Source organism: Rhinolophus hipposideros, assembly GCF_964194185.1.
Source record: "Rhinolophus hipposideros genome assembly, chromosome: 8".
NCBI classification, from domain to species: Eukaryota; Metazoa; Chordata; class Mammalia; order Chiroptera; family Rhinolophidae; genus Rhinolophus; species Rhinolophus hipposideros.
In genome coordinates this window covers 32,451,784-32,472,339 of record NC_138054.1, presented here as the reverse complement: position 1 = coordinate 32,472,339, position 20,556 = coordinate 32,451,784, and the positions used below count along the sequence as shown (strand labels likewise).

Here is a 20,556-nt window from a genome sequence, read left to right as displayed (position 1 = left end):
GCTAATATGATTGTAAAATTTAATTATAAAAGTAATAGTTTAGTAAATATGAATATAAAGAGGGTACCAAAAAATGTATACACATTTTAAAAAAGGAAAATGTGTTAAAATTGAAGCAATATATACTGATAACAAAAGATGAATACAAGTCACGTTTGATTTCTACAATTATAAGAGGAGCTCAAAGTGGTTACCATCATCGTAAGTTTAATACAGTTCTTTCTTTCTTAAAATGTGTATACATTTTTTTGGCACCCTCTGTATTGGCATGTAAATAGAGACATTTTGATTGGTCATTGTATTTTAATTAACACAATATAAAAGACTAGGGATATTGAACTTACATCCATAGCTATGACATAGTTTAGTGTCTAAGAATTTAAGTTTTTTTAGTAATTTAATTTAGAATTACAAAGACATCAGAAATTCAGCAAATATATGGAAAATAGTTGATTTTATGATGCCATGAATAATTGTGTAAGTATGAAATGAAATATTCTAATAACAGATGACTGAATCATCATTTATTTCAATTTGTAGGGGAAAATATATGCAGGGAAGGCAGGATTTATGTAAGTCCAGATTTCCAGGATGCAGACTTTTAATCAAAGTATTTATTGGAACAAATATAAATTACCCCGGATACAATCAGGTTCAACAGCAATCTTTTCCTATTTTAAAATGTCAGGTAAAACCTCACAAGAAATAATTTATTGGAAAAATATTAGGTAGCTCCAACCTACTAATTTCAAATATTACTGATTTAGCTTTTTGTATTTTATGAGTATTTTAATCCTTATAATCTCTTTTATTTATTTCCTCTGGAGGTTTAAGTGAGTTTAATTCAAGAGCATATGAGTACTATACAGAGTCAGGTAGCAGAAAATTATTCCAGGAGTTCTAGTAACCTCAAAAGGAGACACTATATGGCAGGTTTTAAATTTAGATTTATTTCCCCGTGCCAAAGACAAACACGAAAAAAAATACAGAGCAAATTGATGTCAAAGACTGGGTTTTAAAAATCTATTCTAAACAAAGAATTCCACTTCAAATTATACACATTTTTAAAATTAACATTGATTTTTTTTTAGGCATTATTTTAATATTATGGGGTAATTAGCCCAATAAAATTCTCAAAGCAAGTGTTCCAACTTATAGTATTAAAACATTTTTTAGAGGAATATTTAATATAATAAGTTGACTTGCTTCTTACCTTTCTTTCTGGACACTGAAGATATCTCTCTATCTATCTATCTCTTTCCAATTCAAACAAAGAATCAATATTTGTTTTAAAGTATACTACTAACTACAATATATAGCAACATGATAAAAATGTGTATATTTTTTATCTCTTTGAAACTAGATCTGTTTATACAGATAATATTCTAAATCTTAATCATTTAACAAAAGATGTTCATGTTTATATTGGTTTTAAGGCTTTCCACATTTCTTCAGATTGCTGTTTGGCTACAGCATCTCCAGAGTAGTCAAGACAGTTCGCATGCCACATGCCAATGCCGCGTAAGCCATGCGTTTGTATATATGCTGCCTTTAAAGAAATGCTCTGCGGGTTATCATACCACACTTGATGGATAAGGCCAGCAGCATCCTATACAAATAAATGAAATTGGAAATTTTAAGTATTTAGTACAACAAGACGGAAACACATTTCCTAAATCTAATGATTCAAAAAGGATACAATGAAATCATAAAATTTTAGGGCAGAATACTTTCCAGCTCTAGGATTCCATGGTTCTACATGTGATGCTTGCTAGCATCTTCACTTGTGGCACTTTTACAACAGCAGAGATTACACAAATGAACCTCCTAATATATTTCATTTAAGGCCCTTCTCATGCGCTAAGATTCCTTCCTTCTCTGATCTGATGGTTATCAACCAAGATGTACATCTGAGTCACTCGTGGAGCTTTTAACAAATACAGATTCCCGGGACCCATACCACACGAAACCTTCCAGTGTCAGTGCTAGAACACGTTTGTTTTGCATTTTATGTTCTCGTAGGTAATTCTGATACGCACCAAGGTTAAGGAGGACCACTGCTCTGGTCCTGTGATCCCAGCTTATACACTTTTTTGTCGTCCCCACAGTTCCTGGAAGTATGCTTGGTTAGGAGCTCAACAGATGCTTTTGTTTATGATTAAACAGTTAAATCAAAAGGTAATGGCAAGAGACAAGGAAATTAACTCATTTTCTTGGTCTTACAGTATTGATTCCAGAGCCTGTCAGTTATGGACTCCATGGTGCCTTAAGCTCACAGCTGATGAAGAACCATGAACTAGAAAATGGTCTTCAGCTCACTTTCCACCTATAAAGTCCTTTTCCTCAACAACACCTGCCTCCATCTCGTAATAACACACAGTAGTAACAACATAGCCTCTCTTAGAAGGTATAGAAGTTATGAGATAAGGAAGAAAGGAAGGAGGAAAGGAGCAAATCTAGGCAAGTAGGTAGAGAAGGGGGGGAAAATAGGATGCAAAAAATAGAATGACCTGTAATTAATTAAAAATAATTACTGCGTTTTGTATACATCTGGGAAATTTTTTATTCTCCACAAATACCAGTAACATTGTTTGTATGGTAGCACCACTGGAATTAGAATAGTCTCCTGAAATGACGACTTTGAAGGACAGTAGTCCCTGGGTAAATGAATAAGCTGTGGCATATTTTAGTAGACTCATTACATACAAGCGTGTCTTATATGATATCTCATATTCGGTTCTTTAATATAATACTTAGAACTAGAAAAGGCCATGCATGCTCTAGTAATAATTGTAATTCACTATTACAAGGCAACTGGTAGAACCTGTACCTAAACATAGAAATATTTATTTTTGAGGATTTGGGAGCAAACCCAAATACATATACTTTTCAATGTTGCCATCTTATTAGAAAGTACTTTGAGCCTTTTGATACTAGTAAGAAATGTCAAATGCTCAAAACAGTGAACGATCAAAGGAGGCATCACTGAGTGTAAGATAGATACACACACACACGGGGAAGGCATAAATGCCTTCAAGAGTATCAAGTTCAGGATGAAGTTGCTGTTGCCGAGACAGCATAAGAAGGCAGAATGATTCTCTTCAATCACAGCAGAAACTTGATTTTAGTGGCTAAGAATTTTACAGTGAATAAAAGAGGAACAAAAGAGTTATAACTAGATTATCGTCTAAAGTGACATTGAATGAATGACCTTGAAGGCCCATCAAAATATTTCCTGAATTCTAACATCTTAAAGAATGTGTCTTCTTATTCATTAAGGAAAAAAATATTAAGAATCATTAAATATTTCTAAAGTATAACTGGTTACATACAGTCTTTACCAAACTGATATCCATGAAACACTCTTCCTCATCCATGTTTCTAAGAGGGCTGGGAAACAAGGTTCTGTGCTAAACAATTAAGAGGCTTACAGAGCTCTGTAAATACTGTACAGCAAAGGTAGGGTTACAGTATACTCTAGTTTAATGAATAGGTATAGGTATATACTTTAGATTCTAAAATTAAGAAAACTCTGCAGAAAAGTTTTCTATATAATTTATATACAAGCATGTATAGATATATATCGCTTATAGTTCATTAAGTGTGTATGTTTGCAGTCATTTTTTTATAAAACAGTAGCAGACTGTTAGTAAAAATATATAAATTCTTACTGGAATTAACTTACAGCATATTATTTTAGAGATCTTTATACAGTAACATAATCGAAAATCAATTCAAAGATGGTCTGTGTTTAGGTTTTCGAGATGTGGAAAAGTTTTTATTATGCTAAAGGTAAATTATGAATAATATATCTTTTCTTTGGCTCTTTGGTATGGCAATTCCTATTTATCAAACAGTAACTGACAGAAATGCTAATCATTCACTCCGTTTACTCAAGTCTCTGTAATGTTTCAGTCTCCAATTTTAACATTGTTTATAATTTGTCTAATGTCACGTAGTTTGACCAAATTGTGAAATAATTTTGAAATGATGCCATTTTCCATTGTACAATCCACGATGGCACATCTCTTGTTCTCAGCCTCATTCCTCTCTAATAAGAGCCTCATCAGAGTCTTTATCTACTTTGAAATGGAGGCTGTCAGAGCTGGCAACCAGTTTGGGCCCAGAACTCTTTTAGGAGAAGCCACAGTCGTCATACGTATTTGTCAAGTATTAAGGAAATCCTGTTTGTGAAATGCATGTTTTTATTATGTCATTTATAGTAACAAGTGGCCTGTGCAGAGCAGTTCCACTATGAGCATAACTTGAGTTGCCCACCAGGGAAGTAACGTTCCTGATTACACAGATTCAAATAGAAGTTTACTCATGTGAACAGAAGTTTGTATATTATACCCTAAAAGAAAACTAATAGAAATTCTTGATACCAAATATATAATTATGAGAATATGCAATTATGAAAACTGATAGAATGAATGTTCATAACTCGTAAAAAGTCTTACTTTATAGTTATAATAAGGAGCCTGCTGTTTTTTATCCCACTGGATTCCAGAAATAGAACTGTTTACTTGCTTCATGATTATTTTATAGGGCACCTGACGACTTTTAGCACCCACACAAGGACCCTTCTTGTAAGGGGCTTTTGCAGTGGTACAAACATTAGTCTAGAAATACAAAAATATTCATGTTATACATTATCAACTAAACATAAGTTAAGATCTAAATCAGAACATATGGTCAAAACTATTTATTAAAAATAAAATATATACTGTAAATAGATATCCTGACTATACAGTACGAAAATTAAATGTAATTATTAAATGAAATATATAACATTCAGAAACTTTCATGAGATTAAACAATTAATAATAACATTTCTACTTTTTTGTCTCAAACTAAATTTCAGAAATTCTAAAGTTTACATATTCTACATATAAGTTTATAAATTCTAGAGTTTATATGTGAATAAAACAAGCTCTAAAAATACAAAAGAAAGAGGGAAAAAAATCATAAGAAATGAGCTGTTCTTACCGCCGATAAAGTCAGGCAGGTATAATCATAACCGTACCAGGGCACACCCATTACAAGTTTCTTAGGGTTAATGCCCATCTTGATGTAGTCATCATATGCTAATCAAAGACAGACAGAAAAAGCGTATTTTTTTCTCTTCTTATGTGTACCAATGTGTTTATTCAAGCTATGCAACCACTCAGAATCTAAGTTTGTAAACGTAGTATGTTTATGCAAAATACTAACACAGTGTTTCTCTAATGTGATATTATAAAAGTCATCCCTTAAGAACTTTAAATTCTAAACCATTTTCTAAACCGTTTTTTTCTGAATAAAGAAAACATTCAAAGCAATTAAGATTAACCTGATGCAAAAAATTACAAAGGTTATTTCTAGAAAGAATGACACATTTCAGAAAGGCATGCTAATTGTGTCTATTAACTGCTAAGACATGATATATTTGATATTCTGGATTTTAAAGTTTCAAAAAAGTTCTATAAGTCTTGAAACTTTCTGTCTGGGATAATCTCAGAATTTCTTATAGAAAGCACAAGTGTTTCATGTTTTTACAAATATCCTATAAGTAGGAATTACACCTAGGGATAAGATACTCTGTACTACATAACCTGTAGTTATAGGAAACGGAGAAAAAAATGAACAGATTTCTAGAACTATCATCTCCTTTCTTGCCCAATGCTACAAAATATGTTTTCCTACCAAGAGAAGTTCCAAGACAATCTAGAATGTTGAGTTAAGTAAATATGCTACTTTTCAGAGCCTTTAAAGTCACTGTGTACTTAAATATCCAAGAGAGGGGTGACGTATGCATCATTTCCGAAATATATTTGATAATGAACCTTTTCTTGAAAGAACACAATTATTACCTCTTTGATGAAACACAATTTGGGAACACTACATTAAATACCGTATTTGCCGGCGTATAAAACGATTTTTTGGCCCCGAAAAATATGCCTCCAAGTGGTGGGGTCGTCTTATACGCCAGGTACACTTCGGATAGACTGCCCATAGTGCTTGCCCCGTGCCATAGTGGCCTCCCGATGCCCGCCCACTTCATTCCACATACCGTTCAGGCATCAGCAGCGCTGCTGGGTGTATGCTCGGCTGTTATGCGATTTTGCTGTTATGCGATTTTACCACACTCGCAAAATCGCACACAGCCGAGCATACACCCAGTATGATAGCGCAAAATCGCGAATCGCGATACCATACTGGGTGTATGGTCGGCTGTGTGCGATTTTGCGAGTGTGGTAAATTCGGGTTACCGTATATTTCTTTACATATGCATTGAAGATTCGCGATTTTGCGCTATCATGGTGCCTGTTAGAATGTTGAAGAGCTCGCACTTGCGCACTAGTGAGGTCCTAGGGAGATGCTGATGCAAGGTTGGACCAGACTGCTATAGTGACAGGGCGGGCAAACAGGGAGCAGGGACCAATCAAATCAGGCTTTGTATACAGCCAACAGCCAACCACAATACTGCACCATTGCACAGTACAGCATAGAAAATGTCGACCAGTCAAACCCCTATCATCCCTATCATGGCACCAGCCAAAAGAAAGAAGTATGATGCAAATTTTAAACTGAAAGTTATTTGGTGTGTGGAAGGTGTGCGGAAGAGGGGGTAGTCTTATACGGCGAGTATATAACAAACTCTGTATTTTGAGTGGAAATGTTAGGGGGTCGTCTTATACGCCCAGTCGTCTTATACGCCGGCAAATACGGTAATTACGTTTTAATTGTTACAGAATTAAATTATTTTTTTCAAATTTTTAATAATATGTGCTTGTGATCAGACTATTCTGTCCAAACAATTATGACATGATAAAATGAGGACAGGTCCTAAGATTTTACCTCTATATGAAAAAGAAAAGATTTTTTATTTATTAACCAATCAATACTTAAATCAATGCCAGCTACCCCAAAAACTTTCACTGGAGTGCAAAAGACAGCAAGCAACCTTTTATTCAATTGGCTGATGGGATACAAACCAGTCGAAATTGTGGAAAGGATAGTGCCAGTGCCACATCATATGAATGACAGATCAGAAGTACTCGTAATTCTAATGCTATACAGGCATACCTGCTTTATTGTGCTTCTCTTTATTGCGCTTCAGAGATATTGCATGTTTCACATGTTGAAGACAGACTCTCCACCAGCAAAAAAGATTACGACTCGCTTTATTGGTCTAGAGCTGAACCCACAATATTTCTGAGGTATGCCTATAATTTGTACTAATAGTAAATGCCAAATAAGATAAAGCCAATCCCATCAATCATGTATAGTAGGTGCTCACATCATAACGATCTTTGCTTTTAAATAATTTAGTATTGGTTATTTCCACAAAAGCATCTTGCCAAATCCTAGATAAGCAAATATCTTCTTCATGAACTACTGTGACAGAGTTTTTGGCTTGAAGTTAGAACATCTGCTTTTGTCCCAACTATATAATACTTAATAGCTGTGCAGTACGAGAACTTAATATCCTTCATCGCATCTGTAATTGAGGGCTAATAATAATATACCTATCCCACAAGATTTTTAGAATTAATTGAAAACTTTAAAGCTCTACAAATCAAGTGCTTTTTATATGTTTTAAGAAAGCTTTACAAATGGAAAAGATATACAAATGACTTAGAAATACTAAAATGTAACTTAATGTTTGAGATTATGGAATTAATATTATTAATAAATTATTATTTGGTGGATTCTTACCAGTTAATGTTTCAGTATAGGGAGCATTGCTCCCTGCAATACAGTCTGCCCAGACCAGACTATGTTCATCATATGACATCACAAAGACAAAGTCACAAGCATTTGCAATTTCAAAATAATTATATCGCCTGCCTGTGTACTTTGGCGTCCAATTAAAATCAAAGGTTACCTGTGGAAAAACACACACCATTTTAGGCAACATGAGCAAATATGCATATGATGTCAGATATTTTGTTGAGGCATTATTCTTTTGCCTCATACTATCCAAGAAAACAGAACTCGTTACACATATAAATGTAGGGTTTGAACATACAGAACTAAAACTAGAACAGTTCTAAGAAATATATCTTTGCCAACATGGACTGACCCAAACATGTGAGGTCAGGTCGGACAATTAAGTTTGCAAACTCATCCTAGAAAAAGTGCTACACACCTCATTGCTGAATATCACTACGGTCACCTTCAAAGGACTCCCCTTGGGAAGCTATGCACTGACACCAGCGCTTAGTCCACCCTTCAAAGCAATATTGGAACTCTTTTTCTGGAATGGCCATCAGAGCTGACGTCATATTACCCTTGATGTCCTGAATGTTCATCTAAATGTCTTGCTTTCTATATTTCCTTTATCTTCAGGTGAAAAAAGAAGTCATTGGGAACTACATAGGTGAGTTGGGAGGGTGTTTCAATACAGTTATTTGTTTACTGGCTAAAAACTCCCTCACAGACAGTGCTGTGTGAGCTTGTGCATTGTCGTGATGCAAGAGCCATGAAGTTTTGGCGAAAAGTTCAGGTCGCCTAACTTTTTGACGCAGCCTTTTCAGCACTTCCAAATAGAAGCTTGGTTAACTGTCCAGTTGATACAAATTAATAATGAATAATCCCTCTGATATCAAAAAAGATTAGCAACATTGTTGCAAAAAGTTCGGGAACTTAATGGTCAGACCTCATATACGCCCACAATGATTTAGACATATATTTGGACAATGGACCTATATTTGGACCTGACATATTGGGACATATACAGTGACCAGGAGCCAGAGCGCTGTGTAGAAGAGGAGTTTTAAACTCAAATTTCTTCAGAGGCTTGACTGTTAGCTGATGGAGAGAAACAGTTGTAATGAAAGTAGGGTGGGTTGAGGCCTTGAGTAAAAGCACACTAGAATTCAAATACAACTGTTTTTAAAAAAAATATTTAGAACAACTTAAAATGCATACAAAAGCTCTACATTTATTTATCTCTCACATTTTATGTTTTTGATATCACAATATGAATCTTTTTAAAATAGTGTATCTGTTAACAAATTACTATAGTTCAGTTATTCCTAATTCTTCTGCCTTTTAAACTCTATACTACATTTATATAAGTGATTTATCCGCAACTATTATTATACTATTCTAAGTACATATTTAACAATGCGTTTACATTTACCCATGACTTTTATACTTTCATATGTTTTCATGTTACTGATTAGCATCCTTTTGTTTCAGGCTGGTCTAGTGGTGATGAAATCCTTCTGCTTTCATCTGTCTGAAAAATTCTTTATCTCTTCTTCAACTCTGAAAGACCGTTTTACCAGGTAGGAGTACTCATCTTGGCCATTGTCTTTCTTTTAGAACTTTGAAGATCTCCCTTCTGGACTGCAAGGTTTATGCTGAAAAATCCAGATTGTCTTATGGGGGGGTTCCCTTGTACACAACAAGTTGCTTTTCACTTGCTGATTTTAAGATTCTTTCTTTGTATGTAGCTTTTGACAATTTAATTATAATGTGTCTTAGAGTGCATCTCTCTGGATGTTTATTTCTTCCCCCAGGTTAGGGAAGTTTTCCAGCCTTACTTCTTTAAATAAAATTTCTGCCCCCTTCTCTCTCTTCTCCATCTGGGAAAAGATGTATATTGGTCCTCTTTATGTGTCTCATATGTCCCTTAAGCTATCTTCACTTTTTTTTTACTTTTTTTTTTTTTTTTACTGCTCTGATTAAATGAATTCCTGTGGCTCTGAATTGGCTGATCCTTCCTTCTGCTTGATTTAGTCTGCTGTTCAGAACCTTCTGTTGAGTCTTTCAGTTCAGCCATTGCACTATTCAGATCTATGACTTCTGTTTGCTACTTCTTAATATTTTCTATCTCTTTGTTAAAATTCTCATGCTGCTCATGCATTGCTTTCCCGGTCTCAGTGAGCCATTATTTTGAACTTTCCATTAGGTAAATCACCTAACTCCCATTCATTAAGGTTTTTTAAAGCTTTTATTTTATTATTTGGTTTGGAACATATTCTTTTTTTCTTCATTTTCTTTGACCCTCTGTGTTGATTTCTGTACATTAGATAAAAGAGCCATGTCTTCCACACTTTAGTCTCTTGTGAGAGATGAAACTTCTCAGCCTGGCCTGAGCTCATGAATGCCTCTCAAATATATGTGACGGTCCAAGTTGCTGTCTTTGTTCTTCTCACTCCCAGTAGGCGAGGGGGCTCCAAGACCCACCTGTGTCCCACAGGGAGAATCACAGTGAGCACCAAAATGTAAGCTGATTAGCAGCTAAACCCTTAGGCAGCTGAGAAAGGATGCAGTCACGCGCCTTCCCGGAGATGGATGTTTCTTCTTGCTCCCTCTGGGTGGACCCTAAGTGTATAACCTTGGGGGTTCTTACCCCCATTAAAAACCGCTTCTTTGTTTGCTGTCATCCTGTGGGACTCATGCAGACAAAGCTAGCTGGCTATGAGAGCTGGGTGATTTAGGGGCCTGTCCCTTGAATGGCAGCCATAAGGTTGGGATGCTATATGTCTGGACATGTTCCTTTCAGGGAGATACTGGTGACCTGGATTTCGATGTGGTCATTTTCTTAGCCAGCCCACTGCTGACTCTTCTGGGGCCTGGGGAGGACCACAGTCATCACCTAGCTCTGCGCTAATTAGAAGCCAGCAGCTCAGGCAGCAGCTTGGGAAGTACGAGGTCAAACGCTTCCAGAAAAAGACTTGGAGCTGTGTGTCTCTGCCTGCATCTTGTGAGCTGAGCCCTGGGCAGATATCCAGTGCTGGTGCTCAAGTGCCCTGGGAGCCTCTTCTTTGCCACAGTCCCGTGAGACTCCTGAAGGCAAGTCCTATTGGCTTTCAGAGCTGGGTGTTTTGGTGGCCCATCCCTCTGTGGGAGCCTTAAAGGTTGGGGCACTAAATGTGCCCCTCAAGGAGAAGCTGGGAGTTCAGGGTGACCACCCCCCAACCCCCTGATCATACGGTGCTGTGTCAGGCGTGGGGTTTATTGGGCAAGTATGTCTAAGCATTTCCCACTAATTTCGATGTGGTCATTTTCTTAGTCATCTGATGTGTAGGAGTCAATCAGCTGGATTCTGGATTTCACTCTGAAGAAATTGCTCCATTTGGAGCTGTACATTCTGTGGGTCCATGAAGGGGGGAAATTCAGGAGCCTCCTATATCTCCATTTGGTCCAGGATCTCTTAGCCTAGTAGTTCTTAACCATAATCACCGATGAAATTTTAAAAATATGGACTGTGGGCTTACCCCAACCTTCTGAATAATAATCTCTGGGAATGTGTTCCTGAGTGTGTGTGTGTGTGTGTACCTTTTCTCAGACTCCTTGTTACCTTCATATCTCTTGGCCAGGTTTGAGAATCCACTTATCTGGGGCCACTGTATCCTTTGTTACCCATATACTGCCTGGCATGATGCCTGGTGCTGTGATCTGCTCTCATCATTCTCCCACTGGCAGTGGGGAAGCACCCTGTCTTGTCATAGTTCTGACTAGTTCTATGGAGTTAGTCCTTTGCGACTTAGAGGGGCTGGGGGCTTTACAAGTAATTCAGAGTCTATCGAGCATCTGAGACACTTCCCCAGAACTTCCCCTTCTCTTAGCAAGAGCCATCCCTGCTCTGCACTGATGAAAGCAGGGCCTGGACAGCTGAGCCCTTCCTGATTCTTGTGGATACCTTTCCCTATCAAATATTCCTAACCCTGAAGTAAGTCTAAAAGGTGGGGTAATCCACGTTGTATCTTGATGTCCATAGAGAACAGACTTATCACACTAAAAATCTGTAAAACTTTCTAATATAACCTCTGAAATTCCAGAAATCTTTTCTAGGACATAAGTGCTGAAATTTTTTTCTACTCAATTACTATAAAACTGAGATTCTATTAATCATACCTTCATGAATACATTTTGACAGGGATATTACAGGTTTTCCAAAAAATATCAAATGAATTTTTACCTGTGATCCCTCAATTTCACGATGGAAAGCATCTGCAGTTTCTTTGACTAAAGCAGTTAATGCATAATGTTCAGGTGATGAATGACTAACTTCTTGCTCTATGTCTATATTGATTCCATCCATGTATTGTGTTTTGCACAAGTTCACTTGTTGAGCTATCCAGGATGCTCTGAAAGTAGGATCGACAATCTTCTTTACCGACACATCTCCTGGGGAAGAAACGGACATCTTCTGTACATACAGGATTTTCACAGTTTAATAACATTTACTTCCCAAACCCATTCCAGGAGAGTGAAACGTCCGTAAAACATCGCATTATTTTGGAATAGTAAGCTGCCAATTGAAGTTTTCAAAAGGAGAAGTAATATACCAAAATAATAAAAAGTCATTATAATCTCCAAAATGACCATTATGAATAATTAGTAAAATCATTCTTAATTAGAAGCAGATATTGTGGATTAGGATAACCTGAAGGTCATTATGGTAATTAGGAGTCATATTTTCCTCAAAACTATGCACTGGTTTATTTAAGTGTTTAACACTATCTGTATCTGTGAAATGAATTAAATAGCCCTCAACATTAATTTTCGAATGTTAAAAATATACCAGATGATGTGAAAAGGGAATTTTTTGGATCGTCAGGATAGCAGATGATTCAAGTAAACTTACCAATTGTCTGGACACATCTGGTAAAAACTGTCACTCACCTTTTAGCACTACTCTGGCCCCTTTTGAATGAGCATAGCACATAAGTTCTGGGTCATATTTTCCAAAGATTGCCACAGTAGTAATCTGTGACCAGTCATAAGATTTCCAAGTTTTGTCACCAACATGAAACACAAAGACCTGCCAGAACAACAGGGATAAGTACCATCACTTAAACCAAGCAGAATATCATGCCGAAAACCCAAAATAACATCGATTAAACACCAACCATATGCCAGGCACTGGTGGGCACTGAGAGCACAAAGTGAGTAGGACATCTGGGAAGGGGGCCCATATAATTGGTAGCAGGGGACATTAGCCAGCCTGGAAAGTAGGGAAAGGTAGGCTAGGAGGAAAGAGTGGCAAGTGCCAAGGCCCGAGGCAGAGAGGACGGTGGTTGTGTAACTGAATACTGAGTATGGTTGAGCCCTAGAATGTGGATTGTGACAGCAGGGATGAGGCAGACAGTGGTAGGCAGGGCTAAATCATAAAAGCCCTCGAAAATCCTCTTTTGAAAATAGTATTTTATCTGAAGCAAGTGGTTTTAAAGGAGAAGTTGCATGTTTGCGTTTAGGTATGCATTTGTACATACATTTGAGACAAATCCCTTCAGTTGAAGTGGAAATGGATTCAGGAGAGGCTAAAACTGGAGGCAGAATATCTACTATAGATGTTGTTGGAAGAATCCAGGCAAGAGATGATGGTGACCCTGCCAAAGCTGGGGCGAAGCGGAGACAGGTGAGATAAATGAACAGGTCTGGAAGACCCAAGGGAGCAAATTTCACAGACCTTTGTGACTATTTGAATGAGTGAGACAAGAGAAAGGAAGGAGGCTGGTAACACTCAGGATTCTGGCTGCTGCAGGTGGAGCCACAGATTCTACATTTCTATGAATGATTTTTGGTGAACTTTACTTCTTAGAATAGTACTCAAGTTAAACTCCAACGAAGCTGATGTTGTTTCTTCAGTATTTTTCCCCACAGAAAATTCTCGAAGCACAGAAGGCTAACTGATTGTTTTTATTCATTCCAAATAAGATGTTAAGTCAATTTTTCAGCAAATACTTATTGAATTCCATTAAAATATAGGGAGCGTATATTGCTAGGCATTAGTGACGAAGAGGTTAAAAAGAGAGACTAAGTTCATTATTTAATTACAATAATGTTCAGAGCTCCATCGGAATGCAGGGGACCCATGACAGTGTATAAAAGGGGACCTGCCACCCTGGTTGGGCAGGAAAACTTCTGAGGACTATGTACTTGTAGAATAGGACTGAAATCTAGATAATGACCTGGACAGAATGAAGGATGAAATCTGGGGAATTGACCTGGGCAGAATGGAGGAGGGGTACCTATGGACAAAAAAGAGCATTCTCAGCAGAGGGAATGAAAAGCGGCAAAGGTCTCAATTACTTCAGGAGAACGCTGAATTTCTGGAAACAAAAGAAAGTCAATGTGGCTGTAAGCAAAATCCTGAAACTAGGTGGAAGCAGATAAAACTAATAAGGTAGGTGGTACAAGATCAAATAAAGCCTTGTAGACTATGGAAGATTTTGTATTTTATCCTGAGGTCAATTGGAAGCTACTAGAGTATTTAAAGCAGGAGTGGAGCCTAAGATTTGTGTTAAGAAATAAGAGAGATGATAGAGATAAAGATAGAGGTAGAGGTAGAAGTAGAGGTAGAGGTAGAGACAGAGACAGAGACAGACAGAGACAGAGATAGAGATAGAGATACGTATAAATAAATATCACTGGGCCACTTTAAGTAGAACAGATGGGAAGGTTGGTGGGGAAAGCTAGCTATTAAAGTTAAACTAGACATTTCTTAATTTTCTCAATCTCCTTTTTTATTTTTCAGATGTAACTTTACATAACTCATTTTTCTGCTAAGCAATTGCCTACTGAAATAACAAAAATGATAAAATGCGATATTGAACAGCTCACTGTTTTTAGACTCATATTTCCATCACAAACCTTATTCCCTAATTTGTTTTAAAAACATTCTGAGAGCTTGTCATATAATAGAAATCCTGGAAAATATCTGGATGATCCAATTGAAAATATAAGGGAAAAGAGCTACGGAGTCCCGTCTTTGTGTTTGAAAAGTATTGAAAAGGTCAGTAGAGAAAAAGACCATTTACCAGGAACATACAAATGAACACAATTTTGCTTGATTACATAATTGGTTTTCCAAATGCCTACAGATACTGCCTAACCCACTAACAGGTATTGGTGCTACAATAAGACTTACAGATGTTATGTTTCCACACAGCAGGTTCTCCATAACTACTTTCACCACTTTTATTTCATCTCCTAAGCAATGCATATATACTTTTTTTTACTGGGCGTTTAAATGCCCCAGCCTGAAACTTAATCTGCTAGATTGAGAACTGGCAATTGTCCCTGTCACTACAAAAGAATTGCTCTTTGGACTAACTAAGCCTTTTGACCTCCCTGATGTCCAATTCCTGTGACAGTCATCAAACTAGGCAGTCAGGTAGTTTTCATGTTGCCTCCAAAACAGTTTAATTGAGGTTACTAGAGGCCTTATAAATCATTAGGTGAATAGAAGTAAAATGGACTGATGGACCCCGTTTTACCACCTTCTTGGGTGGTTTTGAGGTGCCTACAGGAAAGAGCTGGTGGGTACAGCAAAGCCCAGGGAGGCGAAACATGCTGCCTTCCAGTGTTCTGTTGGAGCGCTGAGATTCTTTCAAACTGAATCCTCCTTGTCAAGGAAACCGATGGGTCTTGCTACTTAGGGACTATCTCATTATCCTAGCTCTTTGCTTGTAAGACCAGAATGCACTGCAAAGACACAGCAGGTGATGAAAGCAGTTTGTATCTGGATTCAGACTTCTGGAGTCAAGGTTTCAATCCTTGACTGCCTCTTGCAGGCAGACACTGTGAGACGTGGGAGGAGTTAGTCAACCTCTCTGAGCCCAAGTTCCCTCATCTATAAGATGAAGCAATCTGGAAACAGAACAGCCCGCACGAGTGGTGAAAATTGGTTTCAGCACCCACACCACCTCTTTTTAAGGCTGGGTTCTACTCTAACTTCTCTGGGGCCTAGAGGACCAGAGCTGGAGCGGCAGGCAAGAGGCGCTTACCTCGAAGTCGTGGTGGTGGTGGATGGGTTGGCAGAGCGCTGGATCCTGGCACGGGCAGTTGGCACCAGCCGGGAGCGGCAGCCTCAGCAGCAGCGGCAGTAGCAGCAGCGAGGCCATCCCAGGGGCACTGTGTGGTGGCCTTGCCAGGGGACGCAGGAGTCTGAGTGGTTGACTAGATGTGCTTGAGGAAGTCATCAGGCATGCAGCTGGAGCCTGATTTTCTTTTGGAGCCAGGAGGGGCGGGGCCTACCTCATGGTGGGTGGGGGGAGGTGCGGCAAGCTGGGTGGTGCTCCAGGGACAGGAAAAGGAGCGGCTGGGCCCTAGCCATGTATGGGGATGTGCAGGCTGGGTGAAGGAGAAAGACCATGGTGAATGTTTACACCAGTGAGCCAATGCCCCTGCGGCACAGCTGACCAACTGACTCAATCAAGTGAGTATGGTCTGTACTGCCCCACCCCCCAGCACTCTGCAGCAATCTTTCACTTATTGTGGTAGTCTGTGTAATCCTTGTGGAGTCTGAAGGTGGAGGGAGCCCCCAAATGAAATAGGGGTCCTTGGAAGGGATGACTGAGCAACATGGTTGGAATCGCCAAAAGATTTTTAAGATACTGACTGATATCTGTTCTATCTTACCATGGCGGTTTGAATACAGTCATCTAATTCTGCTTCCTCACATGCTTAACCCTCAGTAAAACCCTAAGCCCACAAGGACAAGGCAATGACAGCAACAAAATTTTGGAAGCTGGGAAGCACAAATATGAGACCTAAGTGCCCCAAGCCCCAACAGCTGTTAGGAAAGAATGAAGAAATAAAATGGAGTTATTATAGCCCAGCAAACAAAATTACTTAAATCAGTATAGCTGAAGCATGAGCAATAGATTTTATTTTAATTTAGCTAGACTTAGTACTTAAACTTTGAGCTTTTTAGTTGTGAATCAATACCTGGAGATATATATATATATATATATATATATATATATATATATATATATACACACACACACCTCATGGTGGGTGGGGGGAGGTGGGGCAAACTGGGTGGTGCTCCAGATATATATATATATATATATATATATATCTCCTCTAGATAACTCTCTAAAGAACTTAGGAAAGAATGTTTATGTATCCAGACCACCTGACATCCATTATCCAGACCACACTGAACATCTATCTGGAGGATTACCATCTCTGACCAAACCAGAGGCTAAAAATGCAGGACTGATTCTTCTCAAGAATGTACTTTTTGCTATAAGAATTCTCAACTTTTCTGTGTCCCTTGGAACACTCTGGGTATTACTTGGTAGTGTTTCCAAATTTGCAAATCTTAAGATTCTTGAGTAAAACATTGTCATTTAATTTTAGTGAAGCCTTTAGTGAAGACTCATTTACATTTGGTCAACATTTATGGTGTCAGAAGTTGAGGATTCCAAGAACCCACCTCTTCAGTTCCAGGGCCTCCATTGGATTTGAACAAGGGTGTCTGCTTAAGTCCTTTGTGTTCTGTCATCTACCCAACAGCTTTGGGATTCTAGTAATGAATTCTTTGGGTTCATCAACCTACCTCCTTTGGTTAAGGTTCAGACAGTTCATAAATATGAAATAATTTAAAACTCTAATGACCATTCAGGAAAATCTTTAAGTCCACCTTTAAAAGGAAGGATTCCTAACCTTTCAGGGACAATGGAATGAATTCTTTGATATGCAGAATCTTCTAAAAGACAAAATTACTTCTAAAAACAGCTTGTGTAGAGCTCCCTTGAAATGTGTTTTTGCATGAGCAAGAGTGGGTCCATTTTGAATGAGCGAGAGTTACTCCATTTTGTGTGTTGAGTGCCAAGTAGAAACTCTGAGAAATAAACAATTTATTTGTAAAAGTAAACAAGTACCAGATGGCCGTGAAGTAGCTGTAAGGATTGGTAAAGTGACATCATATGGCTCTACTGAAGTGCATAAGAACTCAGGACTTTGACAGCTCAGTGAGCCAGTCTCACTTGAGAGGTGAACGCGCTGCTCCTTTGCTCTAAGAACCCTCCACTCCGCTCCAGACTCGGACCTAACCTCTCTGCATGACTGACCTCACAGACCAGCAACCCCATGCACTGGATTCTGATTGACTCTTGGACTAGTTCATTAGTAAAATACTTCACCAAATTGTTATTGCTATATTGATGGTCATATTGCTGATTATATTGTAGTGTGATGTTAAGGAGGCTATTGCTCCCACTGCATTTTCTGTGTGAAGAAATGAGCATATGACAGGCACTAGACCTGTGTGTTTGCCTTAATTCTCGCTCCAAGTCATAACTACCATGGAGGCCTCAGTCGGTGCCAGGTAGATCCTGGGGGTCTGAGAGTCTCTCGAGGGTTAGTCCCTCTGACTTGCAGGAAGAGACTGCAGCACATACTGGGAGCCTAGCAGACGCTCACGACACAGCTCTAAAAAGATGTGAGCAAGTGCTTGAAAATTTTTTTTGTCTCCTGCCTGAAACATGACAAGATGTTTTTAAAATTTTAATTGGTTTATGATTGGAAACTTAGCAAAATTGGAATTGAAGATTCAGAGGCTGATTAGAATTTTTTTAAAAAAATCTTCTCCCCAAAGCTGAAATAAAACTATGAACCCAGAGGGAAAGAAGTGAGGATTGTTGTGGATGGATGATTAGATCAACCTATGATGTCGCTTACGTTGCAACTCAGTTCTTTGGGGAATTCAGAGCAAATGTCCTTATCTTATAAATTTTTGCAAAACCAGAAATGCAGCTCTAGAAACAGTTTAATGCCCAGCTATCTCTACGATCCTCAGTTCCCTAGACTGAAAAACAACAAAAAACTGTTTAGGAGAAGAGAACATTTAAAAGAACAGGCAGCTGAAAAGTTTCCCTTACTTAAGCAGCACCCCTCCTTAAAATTAAAAAAAAAAAAATTTAAATTACAGTTGACATACAATACTATATTATCAGGTATACAACATAGTGATTAGACATCTATATAACTCACAAAATGATTACCCCAGTAAGTCTAGTACTCTCTAAAACCATACACAGCTATTATATTTTGACTACATTCCTTATGCTGTACTTTACATTCCTGTGACTATTTTTATCCGACACTTTGTACTTCTCAGCCTTTTTCACCAATCCCTAACTTCCATCCCATTTGGCAACCATCAATTTATTCTCTCAATTTGTTCTGTTTATGAGTTTATTTCTGTTTTCATTACTTGTTTTTTTAGATTCCACATATAAATGAAATCATATGGTATTTGTCTTTCTCTGTCTGAGTTCTTTCTTTCTTTCTTTTTTTATTGTGGAATATCGTGTGTTTCTCCAGGGCACATCAGCTCCAAGTCGTTGATGTGGGAATTGAACCGACAACCTTGCTGTTAAGAGCGTGTGCTCTAGCCAACTGAGCCATCCAGCTGCCCCTCCAGCGGCTCAGCAGCAGCTAGTTGTCTTCAATCTGGTTGTGGAGGGCGCAGCTCACTGGCCCATATGGGAATCAAACCGGCAACCCTGTTGTTCAGAGCTTGCTCTCTAACCAACTGAGCAATCAGGCCACCTGCTGAGTTATTTCACTTAGCATAATACCTTCTAGGTCTATCCATGTTGTCGCAAATGACAAGATTTCATTCTTTTTTATGGCCGAGTAATATTTCTTTGTATGTATGTACTGCTTCTTCTATATCCATCCGTCGATCAATGGACACTTAGGTTGCTTCCATATCTTGGCTATTGTAAATAATGCTGCAATGAACATGGGGTGCATATATTTTTTTCAAATTAGTATTTTGGACTTCTTTGGATAAATACCCAGAAGTAGAATTGCTGGGTCATATGGTAGTTCTATTTTTAATTTGTTTAGGAAACTCCATACTGTTTTCTATAGTGGCTGCGTCAATTTATAATCCCACTAACAGTGCATGAGGGTTCCCTTTTCACCACACCCTCACCAACACTTGTTTAGCAATTTATTGATATCATTATGACTGGTGTGAGGTCATATTTCATTGTGGTTTTAATGAAATGTGATGACTAGTGATGACGAACATCTTTTCATGTCTGTTGGCCATCTTTATGTCCTCTTTGGAGAAATGTTTGTTCAGGTCCTCTGCCCATTTTTCAATCAGAATGTTTGGGGGTCTTTTTGGTAGTAAGTTGTATGAGTTCCTTATGTATTTTTGATATTACCCTCTTATCAGATATATCATTGGCGAATATCTTCGCCCAGTCAGTAGGTTGTCTTTTCGTTTTGTTGATGGTTTCCTTCACTGTGATAAAACTTTTTAGTTTGATGTAGTCCCATTTGTTTATTTTTTCTTTTGTTTCCCTTACCTGAGGAGATATATCCCAAAAAATATTAGTAAGAGTGATGTCACAGAGTTTACTGCCTGTTTTCTTCTAGAAGTTTTATGGTTTCAGGTGTTACATTTAAGTTTATTCTTCTTGAGTTTATTCTTGTATATGGTGTGAGAAACTGATCCAGTTTTATTCTTTTGCAAGTATGGGTCCAATTTTCTCAATACCATATATTGGAGAGACTGTTTTTAGTCCATTGTGTATGCTTGCCTCCTTTGTCACAGATTAATTGACCATATAGGCATGGGTTTATTTTTGGGCTCTCTGTTCTGTTCCATTGATCTGTATGACTGCTTTTATGCCAGTACTTTGCTGTTTTCATTACTACAGCCTTGTAGTATCATTTGATACCTCCAATTTTGTTTTTCTTTCTCTATATATATGTTTTTTTTCCCCTTCTGTTCAGTGTCTTTTGTGGTTTCATATTAATTTTGGGATTATTTGTTCTAGTTCTGTGGAAAAATGC

At 38.0% G+C, this 20,556-nt stretch overlaps 1 protein-coding gene across 1 annotated transcript; it reads right to left on the bottom strand.

Annotated features, from left to right (window-relative positions):
* Positions 1-1,420: 1,420 nt before the first annotated feature.
* LOC308501232 (di-N-acetylchitobiase-like) lies at positions 1,421-16,062 on the bottom strand (the record flags this gene model as incomplete). The annotated part of the gene is made up of 7 exons (XM_081057241.1): positions 15,735-16,062; positions 12,628-12,766; positions 11,921-12,129; positions 7,702-7,870; positions 4,990-5,087; positions 4,461-4,622; positions 1,421-1,609 (listed from the first exon to the last, which is right to left on the bottom strand). The coding sequence occupies exons 1-7, from the start codon at positions 15,927-15,929 to the stop codon at positions 1,421-1,423; spliced, it is 1,161 nt and encodes a 386-aa protein (XP_080913367.1). The 5' UTR covers positions 15,930-16,062.
* Positions 16,063-20,556: the final 4,494 nt, after the last annotated feature.